This window comes from Pipistrellus hanaki (assembly GCF_964339955.1).
Source record: "Pipistrellus hanaki genome assembly, chromosome: 20".
Lineage (NCBI taxonomy): Eukaryota > Metazoa > Chordata > Mammalia > Chiroptera > Vespertilionidae > Pipistrellus > Pipistrellus hanaki.
In genome coordinates, this window is record NC_140522.1 from 9,982,695 (window position 1) to 10,000,895 (window position 18,201).

An 18,201-nucleotide genomic window follows, 5' to 3' on the forward strand; every position below is an offset into this window, starting at 1 on the left:
AATGATTCTCATCACTGATGTTTCTATCTCTCTCTCTCTCTCTTCCTCTCTGAAATCAATTAAAAATATATTTTTTTTAAATCCCACACAATAACAACAAAAACACTTTAGCCTGGCTGGTGTGGCTTAGTGGTTGAGCACACCCACCTATGCACCAGAAGGTCACGGTTAGATTCCCAGTCAGGGCACATGCGTGGGTTGCATGCTCCATCCCCAACATGGGGCAAGCAGGAAGCAGCCCATCAGTGATTCTCTCTCATCATTGATGTTTCTATCTCTCCCTTTCCCTTGCTCTCTGAAATCAATAGAAGTATAAAAAAAAAAAAAAATTAGTGATAGTTTTAACAATGAATCAAGAAGTGGCACCTGATTTTTCATGGATTTTCAGGACTTTGTTATTTAGTAGCATTTTGATGTTTTTGTGTGTGTGTATGTGTGTGTGTGTTTCATTTTTATGTTTATGTAGCTTATATAACAATTCATGGAAAGAAAACAAAACTAATTTTGACACAAAACATAGTTAGAAGTTCCTCACTTCATACCTATAAATTATCTCTTTTATAGGATCTTCCTTAAAGTTCAAATGTGTGTTTCTGATCAGAGTATGGTGGCATTATTTTATATGGCGAACTTCATGATTTTGAGTGTGTCTGCCTCATCACTTGAAAAGTACGTCACCATTATCCAATCAGATAAAATGCAAGTTCAAGTTCATTGTATTGTTTCGCGTTGGTTTTGTTGGTTTGGTTTTGTCTATCTGCTGTCACTTCCCCAAAATCTCTCGCTTGGTTCAGGAGCAGGGGAAAAGCTAACCAACATTCTTGGTCTTTCATCTCAAGTTACTGCTCTGGTTTCTAAATGACTGTACCTGCAATCATTACTAACAGCTCTTCATTTATAGTCAGCCAGGAAATAGCCACATAAAAATACAAAATGTGCTGAAACCAGTTTGGCTCAGTGGATAGAGCATCAGCCTGCGGACTGAAAGGTCCCAGGTTCGATTCCAGTCAAGGGCATATACCTTTGTTGGGGGCACATCCCCAGTTGGGGGTGTGCAGGAGGCAGCTGGTCGATGATTCTCTTTCATCAATGTTTCTAACTTTCTATCCCTGTCTCTTCCTCTCTGTAAAAAATCAATAAAATATATATTTTTTAATGCAAAAATGTTTTCATAATTTTTCGTGCTAATCCCTCACCTTTTTCCTCGTTTATTTTCCTTTAAATATAATTTGGGGCCCAGCCAGTTGCTCAGCGGTTGCTCATCGACCTAATCATCTTATGTGCCGACTCCCCCTATTTCATCATCTCAGTGCTTCGGGCGCTAGATTGAACTTGTGGAAGGGTGTGATCTAGTCAGAGGAAGAAAATGTGGAACCAGGAGCCAGGTCACTGACTCTTACTGTTTGCCTGGCTGACAAACATCTGTTCACTTAGGCAAGTTATAGACTGTTCTTAGATTCTTGTTCTTTATCTACAAAATAAAGTTGGGCCTCGTTGGGAATTACAGAATGTGTGAAGCTGCCAGTGGAAGACATCAGGGAATGGTGAGGCTTGTGGCAGAACTGGGCAGTTTATGTTTTTTCTAAAAGCAATCCATTTCTTTCTTGCTTCCTCCTTCTTCCTTTCCTTCCCTTCTTTTTGCTTCTCCCTTCCTCCCACACTGTTCCTTCCAATCAAAACATACTTGAGAGAGCCCAAGCAGCATGACTCAGTGGTTGAGGTCAGGGTTCGATTCCCAGTCAGGGCACTGCAAGAAATTGTAGAGGTTTAATGACATTCCTTGCGGCTCCATCCCCAGTGGGGGACATACAGGAGGCAGCCAAACCATGATTCTGTCTCATCATTGATGTTTCTATCTCTCTCCCCCTCTCCCTTTCTCTCTGAAATCGATAAAAATTATTTATTTATTTTAAAAGACCCACACAAAACATATATGAGAGCTGGTTCCAACCCCAGGCATCACTCTCAGACCGCCGGGTCTCTAATGTTCCTTCCATCAATATGGGTTGGAGCGTCTGACTGATAATGGTTATGTTTCTCTCCAGTTAAAATAATGGCAAGGGGTGGAACTAGTTCATAGAAAGTGGAAGGTTGAATATGAAAATAAAGCCGAAACCGGTTTGGCTCAGTGGATAGAGCATTGGCCTGTGGACTGAAGGGTCCCAGTTTCGATTCCAGTCAAGGGCATGTACCTTGATTGTGAGCATATCCCCAGTAGGGGGTGTGCAGGAGGCAGCTGATCAATGTTTCTCTCTCATCGATGTTTCTACCTCTCTATCCCTCTCCCTTCCTCTCTGTAAAAAATCAATAAAATATATTAAAAAAAAGAAAAGAAAATGGAAATAAAATTATAATTTGGGGGGGGGGTTGATTCTTGTTTTTTTTTTTTTTTTTTGTAAATTGATCTGGTTTGAGAAAACCGAAGATCATGTGAATGTCCTGTGTTTTACTTGTATGCGATTAGCACATCTCTCCAGAGTCCACAGTGTGTTTCCCTCCCAGGGAGAGCTCACATCTGCAGGAAGCCTGTGCAAACCGGACTAGCCAATAATTTGGTCACTGGATTAGCCCACAATGATATCATCTGGACCTTTGGCAAACTTACAAAAATATGTGTGTGACTTGGGCGGAAGTTCTTGTTTTTCTCAGTTTTACTCCTCAAACTGGTATTTCTTCTTTTACTTCTTCTTTCCCCCTCCTCCTCCAACCCCTTCTCTTTTTCTTCTTTTCTACTCTTCTTGACTGTTTTTTTGAATATTTTTGTATTCTGCTCTCACATCCACACTCTCCACAGCTAATGCTTGCTTATTTGTTTGTCTTACTGTCAGCCGCATTGAGAGCAAGACAGGAGCAATACAATAGAGCCTCTGAAGCATTCATTCTGAAATGACAAAATTATGTCGGTAATTCAGCACAGACTAAATCATCTCTGTTTTCTAAAAATTAAAAGAAAAGGAATGGTTTGGCTGTTAAATAAGGATTAGTCATGCAAATAAAACTTGTAAGCATCTGAGGTCCTTTTTTGCTGATGAAATTTAAATTACATATATTCATTATTATTATTATTATTATGCTTTATATACTCACATGACTTTTCTTAGTAATTTTAACTTTTATGGCCACTTTTTTTTTGTTTTTGTTTTTGTTTTGTTTTTTTGTTAACCAGAATAAGAAAAAGGCAGTAAAGTTCCAGTTTTCTTTCCCTCTTTCTGAGGAGGTAAAATAGGCGAAGGACAGGACTTAAAAGTGCAAAGAAAGTAACTAGAAATCCCTAGCATCACCTGGAATCAAACATGGCTCGGTGTAATGAAGTTGTAAGGACATTTGTGCATGTTCTTGCACAGAAAGAAGAGATTGAGTCGTTTTCAGGCTATTGAGATACTGAGAATAATTATATATCATCTTGGGATGTTTATAAGACATCCTCTCAGCACTTTGCTGAGGTTTTTAACCTTTCCACTTAGTGATACTCCTTTCAGGGTCAAAAGGTGGAGAAAGAAGCCCGAGTCTGTTTAGCTCAATGGATAGAGCATTGGCCTGCAGGTTGAAGGTTCCCTGGTTCGATTCCCTGTCAAGAGCACGTACTTGTGCATGTGTGAGAGGCAACCAATTGATGTGTCTCTCTCACATCGAAGTTTCTCTCTCTCTCTGTCTCTCCCCCTGTCTAACACACTCTCCAAAAATCAATGGAAAAATTTCCTCAGGTGAGGAGTACCAACAAAATAAAACACAATCCAACAGAAAGGTAGAGAAAGTAGCATGACATGCACTTGTGTGCTCACCCAAGCACCTTTATGACTGATTCTGAGAGCACTTCATCAGGTGGAAGTCTGATGGAAGTCTCTCCTCAAGACTGAACACTAGCTGTCTTATTTGGTTGCTCTGAACCAGTAGAGCTCGCCCTAGCCGGTTTGGCTCAGTGGATAGAGCATCAACTTGTGAATCGAAGGGTCTTGGGTTTGATTCCAGTCAAGGCTCCTCCCCAGCCCAGGCCCTGGTTGGAGGCATCCAATCTATGTGTTCCTCTCACATCCATATTTCTCTCTGACTTTCCCTCTCTCTCCCCTCTCTCTAAAAATCAATGGGGAAATATCCTCTGGTGAGGATAAAAAATAAAATAAAAAATAAACCAGTAGATCTCAATGGTTCTGCCCAGAGGACATTGGGTAGCGTCTCAAGACATTTTTGTTTGTCAAACCTGGGAGGGGGGATGCTCCCAGCATGCAGTGGGCCAGGGCCAAGGGTGCTCTAAACATGTACAACACAGCCCCTCAAACAGGAGTCATCAGGCCCGCTGTCAGTTGAGAGACCATGATCTTGAAGGAAAGCTTTGCTCACAGCCCTGGCTCAGCCCGCATCGTCCTTGACAGTCATTACCATTAAGGACCCAGATTGCACTGGCTGGTGATTGTGCCTGGCTTCTGCCAGGCTGGCTAGGATTACTTCCCTGTCAATGGAAAGTGACAGGTGCATAAGTCCTCCCAGTCGGTGCCAAAGGGATGCCAGGTGTAGCCCTCACGCCGCATCTAGCCAATCTTCTTGATTTGCCAACATCCATGCATCATTCATGACCTCCCAGACACTGCTTTCTCAGGATGTTTGCGTGCTTGCTCGGGTTATCTTTCCCTCCCGGCGCCAGCCACTTGAGCACATTTGTGGGCTCTTAAGAGTCCTGATGGTAGCATTTTCTTTGGGATTTTTAAAAAATATATATTTTATTGATTTTGTACAGAGAGGAAGGGAGAGAGATAGAGAGCTAGAAACATCGATGAGAGAGAAACATCGATCAGCTGCCTCTTGCACACCCCCTACTGGGGATGTGCCTGCAACCAAGGTACATGCCCTTGACTGGAATCGAACCCGGGACCCTTCAGTCCCCAAGCCGATGCTCTATCCACTGAGCCAAACCGGTTTGGGCTTCTTTGGGATTTTTTTTTTTTAAAAAAAACTTTCCATATACTGCGTTTGATGCCTCTCTATTATCATGGCCATTTACCAAGCTGGCTCTGTCTGGTTCTGGATTAGGCTTTTGTATCTTGGTTGCAGTAGCTGTCAGTCTCTTGGTAAGCGGTGACACCATCTCCCGGCCAGGCGGAGGCCCAGGCAGGGTGGACAGACACTTGTATCTCTTATCTCTCCGCGTCTCGGTTTCCTGCCTGCCCGCCCGAGTCTGAGCTTGTTCTGAGAACTGGGATGCGTCTGGTGTCTCCGCCCAGGGCGGTCTGGTCCGTTGCATGCTTTCTCGGAGACAGCTGGGTGCTTCGCAGGGTGTGGCCCGCTGTCCCTGTCACCAGGCTAATTCCCCTCCACATCCCCCGGTGCAGATGGACAGTGTAGAGATTAATAATTTACAGTATGTGTACGAGGGCTGATCCTCGCTAGACAGGGGCACACTTGCCTTTTGTTCAGAAACATCCAATGGTGAGCCAGGAGTTAGAAGTAGGGAAACTGGATTAAAAAAAAATGAGACGAAACCGGTTTGGCTCAGTGGATAGAACATCGACCTGTGGACTGAAAGGTCCCAGGTTCGATTCCGGTCAAGGGCATGTACCTTGGTTGCAGGCACATCCCCAGTAGGGGCTGTATAAGAGGCAGCTGATCGATGATCCTCTCTCATCGATGTTTCTGACTCTGTCTCTCTCCCTTCCTCTCTGTAAAAAAATCAATAAAATATATATATTTTTAAAAATGAATAAAACAGGCTTCAGCCGAAACCGGTTTGGCTCAGTGGATAGAACGTCGACCTGTGGACTGAAAGGTCCCAGGTTCGATTCCAGTCAAGGGCATGTACCTTGGTTGCAGGCACATCCCCAGTAGGGGGTGTGCAAGAGGCAGCTGATGGATGATTCTCTCTCATCGATGTTTCTAACTCTCTATCCCTCCCTCTTCCTCTCTGTAAAAAAAACAAAACAAACAAACAAACAAAAAAAAACAGGCTTCACTTTTCAGCAATCAGGAGCTGGCTATAACCTGACCGGTCCTGATGTTTGGATAGTGGACAAGCAGAAATATTATTCACTTACACTTGTGCTCCTATGATTTTTGTAGGACCCAGAAGTCCTACTGCTGTTCGTATTCAGAATTGAGTTGACATTCAGCCCGTGTTACCCGGAAGGAGAAATCAGGAAATGTGAGGAGAGAAGAGGAAATGCGAGTTCTTTCTTGCTCTCTGGGTTAGAGCAGATTGAGCTGTGCCCATTGGCAGTGGGACAGGGGACCACTGGCACCTCCTGTGTTATCTGGTTTCCTTGTATGTCTGCAGGAGGTACCGCAGGCGGGGGGGGGGGGGGGGGGGTTCTGAATAGGATTTGTGGGGCCTTCAGTTGCAATGGCTCCAGTTGACTAGCAATGGGGTTTCCCTCTGTCCAGGATCATGGGAGCGCTATTACGCCTCAGAATGAGCTCTGTTTGTCCAAGTGCATAACACATGTTTTGAAATGGAACGTTGAAATAACTTAAACATATCACGTACCCTTCGCTCAGGACTTCACATCATACTTATCTTCATGGTGCCATTTAACACGTCATCTTTGACTGTTAGAAATCCTAAAAGATTAAATAAGACTTCGGAGATATTAGAGGAGGGATCAATGAGTTTATCAAATCTGCCATCCTTGTAATCTGATGAAAGAACCCTGCCTCTCGGGACTGTCAGCTATGCAACTTTTTTTTTTTTTTTTTCAGATATCCTTTATTTTCCCTAATATGGCGTATTCGCTTTTAGTCAGATTAGGTATAAATAAGTAATTATCCTTTGTCTTGGAGGCGAAGTCATCCGATACCTCCCAGAGGACACGCTTAATGTTAGTCACACCCCCTGCTCCCATTCTAATGGAGGCGGTGGAGGTAAGTGCTTTGTTCATAGATCTAAGTGCATAAATCTAAAGCTCTGGGCACCAAATGGCTTATCACGTGACACTTTGACTTCCCTTTCCCATTAACAAGTGTCTTCAGAGCATGTGCAGTTATTGGAAAAACCATTGCTGCTTCTCATTTTGGTCAGGTCAGGAATGCATCGCCTCTGGACTTTTCTTAAATTCCTGATGAGTAACCGGAGGCCAGTCTGGCTTAGTAATGGGCACCCCATTCCTGTTAGAGAAAGGTCTGTGTGGAAACAGGGTTGGTGTGGAGAGAAAGGTAGTGATGAATTCACCAGGTATGTTGTGTAGCTGAGTAACAGCATTTCATCAGATTAGTGTTGAACCTGGATTCAAAGTCCAGTCCTCTTAAAGTTTAATCCAGGTAGAAAATGAGTTTCTCCGAATGATGAAGCTATATTAGATATTTTGTAATACTGTACTTTAGGGTGCATTTTCTTCGATTAAGCTATGGTTATTTTTTTCTTTTCCATAATTTGAAATTGATGAGCATGGAGAAAATGGAATCTGTTTCCCAAGGTTCTGGAGAATATATGTTTATGAATATTTTTTCCAGTGATAATGAAAACATAGATGTTTTGTGGCTTTCTTAGGGTTCCCATTTAGGAAGCAGGAAGAGGAGCTTTATCTCATGAGGATATAAGAAGAAGTAGGTCTACATTGTCAAAGGAGGGCCTGGAACAAAAGATGGCGACCTCATTGCCGTCATTGTTGCGAGTTGCTCTTACTGAGGGAAAGCACCATCTCCTCTGAAGAACTTAAGAATTGTCTAAATGGAATCCATTTGAAATAGACAATAGGTGTGCATTAACCTGAGTGGGAATTCATCTTTTTCTAACATAATTATATATACACTAGAGGCCTGGTGCACGAAATTTGTGCACAGATAGAGACCCCAGGCCTGGCCTGCAATCAGGGCTGATCGGAGCCTTGTGGCTGCCAGCTGGGGCCTTCCTTGTGCCACCTCTGGTGTTCAGCGCACATCATAGCAAGCGATCAACACCCATTCTCCTGGCCAAACTCCTGAGGGGACACTTAGCATATTAGCCTTTTATATATATAAAATTAATGAGTTAAAAATAATTTTCAAGTACAGGTGTCAAAATTTGAAAATGGTGACTGAAATTTAGCCCCCACCTCCAACTTATGAAGAACATTTTTAAAATATATTTATAGTTTTCTGGGTTGAAACCAGCAAATTTAATCATGAGATTAGCAGACATTTAAACCTGAAATCAATGAAATTACCAGTTGGCTGCTTGTTTCTCCATTGATATTCATGTAAAAATACCCACTACAATAGAGTAGAACTATTAGTTGTACATCACTGCTGTCATTAGTATAGTTCTGCTATTAATGTAAGACTTGGATCCTTTGCTGAAAGTGTTTTGGGGCTAGTATTTCCCTGATCATTATTTCCGTTATCTATTGCTATATAGCAAACCACCCCAAAACTTGAAGGCTGGAAGCAACGGCCCTGGAGGGCCCACTGGGCTGTTAGCAGGCCTGGGCTTCTCTCTTTCCCGTGTGGCCTCTCCTTCCCACGTGGCCTCTTCACAGTGTCCCCAGCGGGGTGGCCAGACTTCCCACTCGTGGCTTAGGGTTCCCAAAAGCAACCATTCCCAGAGGCATTTTAAAGCCGAGGCCTGGTATGGCGTGGTGTCACTTCCACCACATTGTATTGGTGGATGCCTTACAGACCTGCTCAATTTCAACAACGTGGGAGAGGAGAAAGGTTTGAGCCTTGGGACCATTTTTAGAGATAAACTACTATAGCAATCTGCCTTAAAATGCTTTGTCTTATCCAGCAATCCCACTCCTAGGACTATATCCCAAGAAATTAGAAACACCTATCAGAAAGGATATAGGCACCCCTATGTTTATAGCAGCACAATTCACCAAAGCTAAGATTTGGAAACAGCCTAAATGCCCATCAGCAGGTGAATGGATTAGAAAACTGTGGTACATCCACACAATGGAATACTACACTGCTATAAAAAAAAAAAGAAGGAACTCTTACCATTTGCAGCAGCATGGATGGACCTGGAGAGCATTATGTTAAGTGAAATAAGCCAGGCAATGATGAACAAAAAAGTAAAGCACCGAACAGACTGTCAAATTACAGCGGGAAAGCTGGGGAGTGTTGGGGAGGGAGGGAAATAAATCAACCGAAGGATTTGTATGCATGCCTATAAACACGCATGTAAGCACACCAATGGACACAAGACACTGTAGGGGGGATGGGATGAGGCATGCCACAGGAGATAAGGGGGGTTGAGGGGAAGGTCAATGGGGGGGGAAAAAAGGAGATATATGTACTATTATACTATATGTAATATTTTAAACAATAAAAATATTTTTTTAAAAATCAAGATAAAAAAATAAAATGTAAAAAGAGAATACTTTGTCTTAAACTGGATGTTAAGTATGTGTTGATGAGTGTGAACTTGTGTTGGTCATTGCACTGACCAGGACTTTCTACATCAATGTCCTCAGCCAGTAGGACATATGAATGGCTGGTCTGTAGGGGCAGCCCCTTAAAGCATCTGGTTATTCAAATCTTGATTGAAAACTAGGCCAGGCAGTTGGCTGTCTCTTGGGGGAGGAGGAGGGACTTCGGGTCACAGTGACAAGGAGTCTTCCCTGGGCAGAGGCTTGGTGTGGTGGAGTCCCTCTTGTGGGTCCTGCCACCCAACCCGTGTCTCCTGGGGGATTAAGGGAGTCTTTGGCGCTCTGCCTCCTTGGTTGGTGGGTTAGGGAGGAGCTCTCCCGTTCAGTCCTCCCCCTGGAGCACTCTCTGTAGTGAGTATCAACCGCTGAGGTGCCAGTGACCTTAGAGATGAAGTCTAATCTTCAGCCATGAACTTAACCTTCCCTCGCTTCCTCCAGCACATTCCTCAGCGAGCCAGAGACAGAACTCGGCCTTTGCCCGTAAGGTTTTCGAAGGATTGCTTCTCCCTTAGAAACGGCCCTGTGGAGCGTGGGTGCCTGTGTCCGCCCGCCCAGACTCCTCCAGCCTCACTCTAGCCGTGTTGTTGCAGAACGCGCGAACAGAAGCCTTCACCAGCTGAGTTGCATCTTGGGAGAAGACAATGCCGCTGGTGGAGACGATGAACTAGAACCTTCTTTTAGCGCCGGAGGAGGAAACGAGGACGCTGGGACTGCTTGGCACCAGCTACAGCACAGCCATGCCGGTGATTCGAACGCAGCCCTAACCCGGGTGACCCACACACAGTGAATTCTTTGAGCTCCGTACAGTAACTACTCCAACCCCTCTCCCCTCTACTGCTGGGATTTTATGCCTGGACCACAAATCATCTAATACAATTCCTCACTTACTTTTTTTTTCCTTTGACTTCCCAATGCCTCTATAGGCCAGAGTCCAGAACTCTTAGTATATCATAACAACGTTTCTGTAGATGGCTCCAAGCGACCTTCCCAGCCTCGTTTTTCTAGCCTCCTTCCAGCCAGCCATCTTGCAAGGCATGCTCTAGTCAGACCAAGCTCCTGGCCAGGCTCCTGTGCTTTTGCAGTGAATGCCTTCTGCTGGAATTTGTCTCACCCTTTTCTGCTGAGCCATCTCCCGTTCCTCCTTTACAGAGCTAACTCCTCTGTGAAAACAGGCACAGTTAGGTGCTTCCTCTTTTTGTAGCACTGTCTATGGTTCTGGGTCTACATACAAACCTAATAAAAGATTAACATGCTAATTGACCGTACCTCCGCGACGCCCACCAGCCAATCAGGAGTGGGCATTCAAATTAACCCAACAAATATGGTGGATTAATTTCTATATGTGGATGCTCCTGGCCTCTGAGCAGCATAGGAAGGTGGAAAGACGGCCCCTGCCAGAACAAAGGTGGTGCTGGCAGCCAGGGAAAGGAAGGCCCATTTTGGCACGAATCTCATGCATCGGGCTTCTAGTTGTTTTGTATCTATTAGTGTCTCACTCTTGCCCAGTGGATTCTTAGCTCCTAAGAATTTCTCACCTTTTCTTTACATCCCCTGTTCTTGATGCTTAATGTGTGTTAAACAATATTGGATGGGAGAATGGTTGGGTGATGATAAACCATGGATCTCCCATCAGGTTACTAAACACATTCATTGCTTCTGCCCTGTAGTTAATCAACTCATAGCCTTGTTGCACCAACCAGCAGCTGAGGAAAGTGAGGTATCTCCATCAAGAAGACGAAACACGACACCTTTGGTAAGTATCAACATTTGCAACGCAACGAAGACATTATTTTTCTAACTATGTTTTTCCTGTCAGTGTCATTTTAGTGGCAAATGTGGTAGAGCAATCCTGAGCAGGGTGTTCTGAGTAAATAAACTATAAGAAGTAATTATTTCCCCTTTGATGATTTTAACGGCAGAAGAGAGATGAATATGCAGAGGGAATCCTGGTATTTTTAATTTATTCTTCACTTGAGAAATGTGAGTGAGGAAATAGTTTAGAGAATTCACTTTGCAACTATTAGCAAATATAAAAAAGGAACAGTATGTGGAAAAGATTAGCCACTTCTTTTTTAGAGGGTTATATCTGTATTTGATCATTTCTTAGAATTTACGTACGTAATTATAATCGCAGCTGTCCTTTGTGATATGCTTTTATTGTGAACGTCAAAGCCAAAGTGTGTAATCTTATTCTACATTTAAAAACACATGGTTATAAAATTGTGTGATACTAGAAGTTAGGCCCTGTATCTTCTGAAGTTGGATTTTACTGCCATTGCTTTGACAGAGTATATTACTCCTGATTGAAGCAGGGTGATAGGCTACAGGCTAAGTTAGGTGTGAGGGGAGGATTTGCCAGGTTTAAATGGCTGAAATATTAGTAACAACAGATTTTAACTCATGACACACACTTGGCATCGAACACCCTTCTAAAGAGTCCCTCCTTCAGGGAGCTACTGAAGGCTTAGCTGTCACTCCTCTGCCATGGAGGTTTGGTAAAGGGAGTTGTCCTTTTCTTTCAAAACTAGAGGCCTGGTGCATGAAATTCATGCATGGGTAGGGTCCCTAAGCCTGGTTGGCGATCAGGACTGATCAGGGCCTTCCTTCATTCCTCACCGCCCCCTGGTGGTCAGTGCATATCATAGCGAGTGATCAAACTCCTGGTCGAACTCCCAAGGGACAATTTGCATATTAGGCTTTTTTCATATATAGATGGCTCAAACAGACAGTCCATCCTACGCTAACTATACTGCCTGGCATTTTTCCATTTGCCAGGTGCTTTTTATAACCACCATCACTTTTCCATCTTTAAAAAAATGTTCATATCCCTGAATCTATTTGTGGAATTTTTAGGATGGAGAAATAAATACCTAGTAGCTGCATGTGATTCAATCTGTGTTTATATGACGTCAGTGCTAAATTGAGTATGGAGATGGTATTTATTGATTCTTTGATAAAACCAAACATGCTTAATTTGTGTGTTTTTTCTTTAGAGGTCATCAGAATGTGAGGAAACCAATATGCCTACTGTTCATAATCTTGTCCCTATCATCAATGATCAGTCCCAATACATTCATCATTTGGAGGCAGAAGTCAAGTTCTGCAAGGTAATTTTCTCATTAAAAACATAAATCTACCTAAATTTAAGTTTATTAATAATGCCTTACATGAAAATTTGCTATTATTAGTCTTCAAGTTTATAGCAATTATATTGACAATCGCCATGCTTATATGATTGGAAAGACTAATGTGTATGAAACTTGGGAATGATACCCTTGACCATGCCATTTCTTTTTAAAAAAATATTTTTATTGATTTTTAGAGAGAGAGGAAGGGATAAGGAGAGAGAGAGAGAAACATTGATGTGAAGAGAAAAACATAATTGGATGCTTCCCACACACCCTCAACTCTGGATCTTGCCCTGATTGTGAATCAATCCAGCAACCAACTGAGCCACACTGACCAAGGCGACCAGGCCATTTCTGATTGCTCAATTTTCCAGTAGTTCATAACCCAACTGTGTCTAACATTTTGATAATATGATCTGGTGTTTCAGAAGTTTTCTGTCCACTCCCATTACTTTAGCCCAGCTGATTGAAGAGGCTTTGAAATAGTAATCCCAGTCATTCCCCCACATTTGTCAACCTATTGAAGCTGGGGTGCAGCGGGCAGGGACTTAAGTTACTAGACCAAACCTGCTCCATTGTCAGTATGAAGGTTCTGACCTTGACTTTGAATGATGGGAATGGCTCATGGGGATGCTAGTAACAATGATCTAGAAACCAAATGTGTCACTATGGCTTGAAATAATAGACAGTTACCTATTGCTTGACTATATGGAATTTAGTAATGCCATTAATGCATTGGAGCATTTCTGACTTCCCAAACTATGTCTCTTCTCTTTCTGCAATTCCCATTACATGTATGTTATACCTTTTGTAATTGTCCCACAGTTCCTGAATAATCTGTTTTTGTTGTTGTTGTTTTGTTTTGTTTTTCATTCTTTGTTTCTCTTTGCATTTAATTTTGAGAAGTTTCTATTGACAATTCTTCAAGCTCATTAGTAATTCTTTCCTTGGATGTGTCCTGTCTATTAATGAGCCCACCAAGGGCACTCTATTTCTAGCATTTCCTTTTGATTCTGTTTTAGATATTTAATTTCTCTACTTACATTACCCTTACATTCTTTTTTTTAATATATATTTTATTTTAAAAATATATATATTTTATTGATTTTGTACATAGAGGAAGGGAGAGAGATAGAGAGTTAGAAACATCGAAGAGAGACAGTCATCGGTCAGCTGCCTGTTACATACCCCCTACCGGGGATGTGCCCGCAACCAAGGTACATGCCCTTGACCGGAATCGAACATGGGACCCATCAGTCCCCAAGCTGATGCTCTATCCATTGAGCCAAACCGGTTTCGGCTACCCTTACATTCTTATATGTAGTCCACTTTTCCCACTAGACTCTTTAGCATGTTAATGCTAATTATTTGGAGCTCCTAATCTGATCATTCCACCACCTCTGCCATATCCAAATTTGGTTCTGGGCTGGCTTAGTCTCTTTAAACTGAGTTTTAAGTCTTTTACTGCACCTTGTAACTTTTCATTGAATGTTACACATGATGTACTGGGTCAAAGTGTTAACATAAAAAGCATTCAGACCTGTAAAGAATTTTGTGAGTTTATTTGAGCCAAACTGTCGACATATGCTGGGAAGCAGATCCTCAAGGAATTAAGAAAATGCTCTGGAGAATGAGGAGTTCATACCTTGATTTTTATAAATTTAAAAGGAAAATTTTAAATTTATAAAATTTAGAAAAGTGGATTACATTCAATCCACTGGTGATAGATGATGAAGGAGGTGGGATAAAGCAAAGCGGGGAAACCTCTGGGATCAGATAAAAAGTGAAATGATGGACATGTGCTTCTTTTACACAGATGGATACAGGATAGTTAACATAGTCAACAGTTGACAATTAACTTGATAACAATAACATTGAGGAAATGTCGTGGTGCTATTTGTTGTGTCCAGAGGGGTCTGGAAAAAAGAAAAAGGGAAGTTACAAGTTACCCAGACATTTCACTGATATGTTATCTTAGTGGCAAAATGACAAATGGCCTCAGTAAAGATCTAAGTTGATCTTAGGAAAATACTGGCCGAGGACATGACTGCCCACCATAACCTGTTTGTAGTGTAATATTTAACCGTACTTTGTGGTTATGTTAGGGCTTTGAGTTTGTACAACCGCCATGCAGGCCTTCCCTGAACTAGTTGGGTTAGCATATGGCCCTTTTCTTCCACAAAAGGAACAGGGGAAGTGGACTTTTAGTGTGAGCTTTTATGTTTAGTTGGCTGGGAGTTAGGCTGTGTGGACAGTTTTGGCTGTTGCTGTAGGTGGCAGAGGCCAACATGGCCTCCAGTCTCTTGCTTTTTGTCTCCTTGGTGTCTTAGGGCCTCCCTTGGGGATTCTTCTAGAATATGGCGTAAGATGCACAGTTATTTCAGTACATTCCCCTGCCATTACATAGGGGCCTCTTTGATGTGGTGGTGGACTGGGAGTCTGGGAAGCAGCCTAGGTCCTGTGATTAGGGCTCAGGTTTTTGGTCAGCCTTGCCCCTGGCCATGACTTTCACAACTGTTCCTCAGTCTCCCCCACCCTGTAGTGAGAAGGCTGGGGGCAGTCGGAGATGGGTATCTCCCTTCCCCAGGCCAGTTAGGACCTGACAAAACCAGTTCGTTAGACTCTGATAAAATAGCTCCTCCTCAGGCAGGCGGTTAGGAAGGACAGATGCTCTGGACATATTTCAAAATGGCTGCGACTCCTCTTCTCCAGGAGGGGATCTTTCTCTAGTCTTTGCTGGAAGAACCTGGTGACCTAGAGATAAAATTCACAGAAGTGTAGGATTCCCCCCCACACCGGGTCCCTCTAGAGTTTTAACTCGCAGCCTTGTCTGCAATGAGCACTTCGTCAACCACACATTACCTTTCCCTACCCCAGTGTGACGTGGGGTTCGGGGTGAGCAGTCTCTTCTGTGGGGTCTTGTCCTACGAAGTTTGAAGAATAAAATTGGTGGACTGGGCCGAAACCGGTTTGGCTCAGTGGATAGAGCATTGGCCTGCGGACTGAAGGGTCCCAGGTTCGATTCTGGTCAAGGGCATGTACCTTGGTTGTGGGCACATTCCCCAGTAGGGGGTGTGCAAGAGGCAGCTGATCAATGATTTTCTCTCATTGATGTTTCTAACTCTCTATCCCTCTCTCTTCCTCTCTGTAAAAAAAAAAAAAAAAAAAAAAAAAAAAAAAAAAAAAAAAAAATCAATAAAATAAAAAAAATATAGTTTAAAAAAAATTGGTGGACTAAAAGGTTTTAAATAAAGATGTGGAAGATGATTGGAAGCATATACAAACTCTCCCCAAGGGAGGGGTCCTTAAAGGGGGATCCCCTTGGAGGGGGCCCTACATGGGAAAAACCTCTATCTCTCAAAAAAAAAAAATCTAGTTCAGTTTCTCTGAGTCTCTTTGTCTCCGGGTTTATAAATGCTGGGAGCTCTTTGTCTCTTCACTGCCCGCCCCCCGTTGTTTGGAGCTATGCCAATATTTTTAAATAAAGCTGTTTGGTTGGTGGCTTTTAATGTGCTGCTTGGACACGGGGCGGCTTTATCACAACAGGAGTGTAGATATACAGTCCCTTCCCCACCAGTGAAGGCTGCTGATTGTCAGCATCAAGGAAAACACGGTCCATCCAAGGTGGAGACATACTTTCAGCAGGAACTGGCCGTCCACTCATCGGGCTCTGTCCGGAAGGAAGTCAGCCATCCAGAAGATGTCCCGTCCACCCAGTCTAATTAGCATATCACCCTTTTATTAGTATAGATAAACGCCTATGCAACCTTTATGACCGGTCCACTGGATGACCGATTGACTGGTCGCTATGACGTTCACTGACCACCAAGGGGCAGACGTTCAACACAGGAACTGCACCCCTATGCTCCCACAGACAGCCTCCCATAGCCAACCTCCCACAGCCAACCTCCTGTGGCTGGCCAACTTCCCTCAGTCCCTCCCCCCGGCTGGCCCTGATCAGCCCCAATTGCCAGCCAGGTCAAGGAGCCCCACTGGTGCACGAATTTGTGCACCCAGCCTCTAGTGAGTAATAATATATCTTACCTTAGTTTTCAGCAGTCTACCTCATTCTTAAAAGTCTTTTAGATAACCCCTTTAATTAAAGCCTTTCTCTAAGCCTTAATCCCTTGGAGAAAAAAATTGTCAGAGACCACACACTTCTCTGAAAAGGCCATGAGCAGGCTCTCTACCACTCACCTCCAGCCTTCTCTTTGTTTGCTAACTAACATTTGTTTGTCTGAATATAATGACAGTACTTCAGAAAATGGACAGAGAACATAAGTCTTCCATGCTTTACGTCACGTTGGATTGGCTAGTAGTCAACAAATAAAAACGCTTCATGTATTTCATGTCGGTTTCTGCTTTTTTGCAGGAGGAACTTTCTGGAATGAAAAATAGGGTGCAGGTGGTTGTGCTGGAAAATGAGCAGCTCCAACAGCAGTTGAAAGCTCGAAGACAAGAGGAAGCGATGAGGGAGCAGACTCTTCTGGATGCTTCTGTGAGCATTTTTAAAAACCACCATTGTATTTTTTTTTAATTTTTTAATATATTTTTTTATTGTTTAAAGTATTAACCACCATTGTATTTTAAGTTCTCTCCTATCTCCTCCCCGGCCTTCTGAGCTCCTCCAGTTTTCTCTTTGAAATTTGGCAAAAGGATTCTGCATATATTCGCTCGGGGCCTTAAACATTAACACTCCCTGGTGTGGGATGAAGGCTCGAATGAAATGACGCAGTGATGCCTGCCCTCTACTCCGGTTTCCTCTCTGCACTTTCCATTTATGTTTTTTTCCGTGTGGAAAGAGCAGGGCTGAAAGCAGGAAGTGTGTTATGGGGGAAGGTCCCTGTTAAGTCCAGAAACTGTTCAGGACTGTCACTTAGATCTCTGATATATTTCTCTAAGGTTTTCTTCTTTTTAAAATATATTTTTATTGATTTCAGAGAGGAAGGGAGAGGGAGAGAGAGATAGAAACATCAACGATGAGAGAGAGTCATTGATTGGCTGCCTCCTGCACACCCCCTACTGGGGATTGAGCCCACAACCTGGGCATGTGCTCTTGACCGGAATTGAACCTGGGACCCTTCAGTCCACAGGCCGACACTCTATCCACCGAGCCAAACCAGCCAGTGCTCTAAGTTTTTCTTGAGCTCTGAATTCCCATGGAGTCTAGTTAGCAGCACGGTAAGGCAGAAAGAAAACTGGCCTGAAGGTCCAAGAATCAAACTGGTCATCTTGCCCTTGTCTCCAGCAAACTAGGGGCTTAGCAAATGCTGTAATTTAAAATATATATATATTGATTTCAGAGAGAAAGGGAGATGGGGAGAGAGATAGAAACATCAATAATGAGAGAATCATACCCTGATTAGCTGTGGCCTGCACAATCCCCACTGGGGGTCGAGGCTGCAACCCAGGCATGTGCTCTGACTGGGAATTGAACCTTGACCTCCTGACTTATAGGTTGACACTCAACCACTGAGCCATGCCGGCCGAGCTACACACGCTGTAATTTTAAAGGACTTTCCAATATCACTTTAACCTCATGGGCCCTCTGTTTATTGGCCATTTGAGGAGAATCACGTATATCAGCAGTTCTTGGTCTTTACTGTGGAAAAAAAAAATCACTTTGCTTGCTTTTGGATGGTGTAGATCCTGCGCTCCACACTCTGAGAGTCTGATTCGGTCGGTCTGGGTACAGTCTCTGAGTTAAAATTAACGGAATTTTGACAGGTTGTGTCTTTGAGTTA

The 18,201-nt window shown here is 43.2% G+C and overlaps 1 protein-coding gene and 1 long non-coding RNA gene across 2 annotated transcripts in view; one reads left to right on the plus strand and one right to left on the minus strand.

Annotated features, from left to right (window-relative positions):
• Positions 1–18,201, minus strand: part of LOC311614275 — a 198,951-nt gene that overhangs the window by 94,356 nt on the left and 86,394 nt on the right. The window lies entirely within an intron of this gene.
• SDCCAG8 (SHH signaling and ciliogenesis regulator SDCCAG8) overlaps positions 1–18,201 on the plus strand; it is a 191,577-nt gene that overhangs the window by 2,657 nt on the left and 170,719 nt on the right. The window contains exons 2-5 of the mRNA XM_084868881.1: positions 9,920–10,072; positions 10,997–11,082; positions 12,323–12,436; positions 16,830–16,955. Coding sequence (XP_084725007.1) covers positions 9,920–10,072; positions 10,997–11,082; positions 12,323–12,436; positions 16,830–16,955 — 479 coding nt within the window. The remainder of the gene's footprint in view (positions 1–9,919; positions 10,073–10,996; positions 11,083–12,322; positions 12,437–16,829; positions 16,956–18,201) is intronic.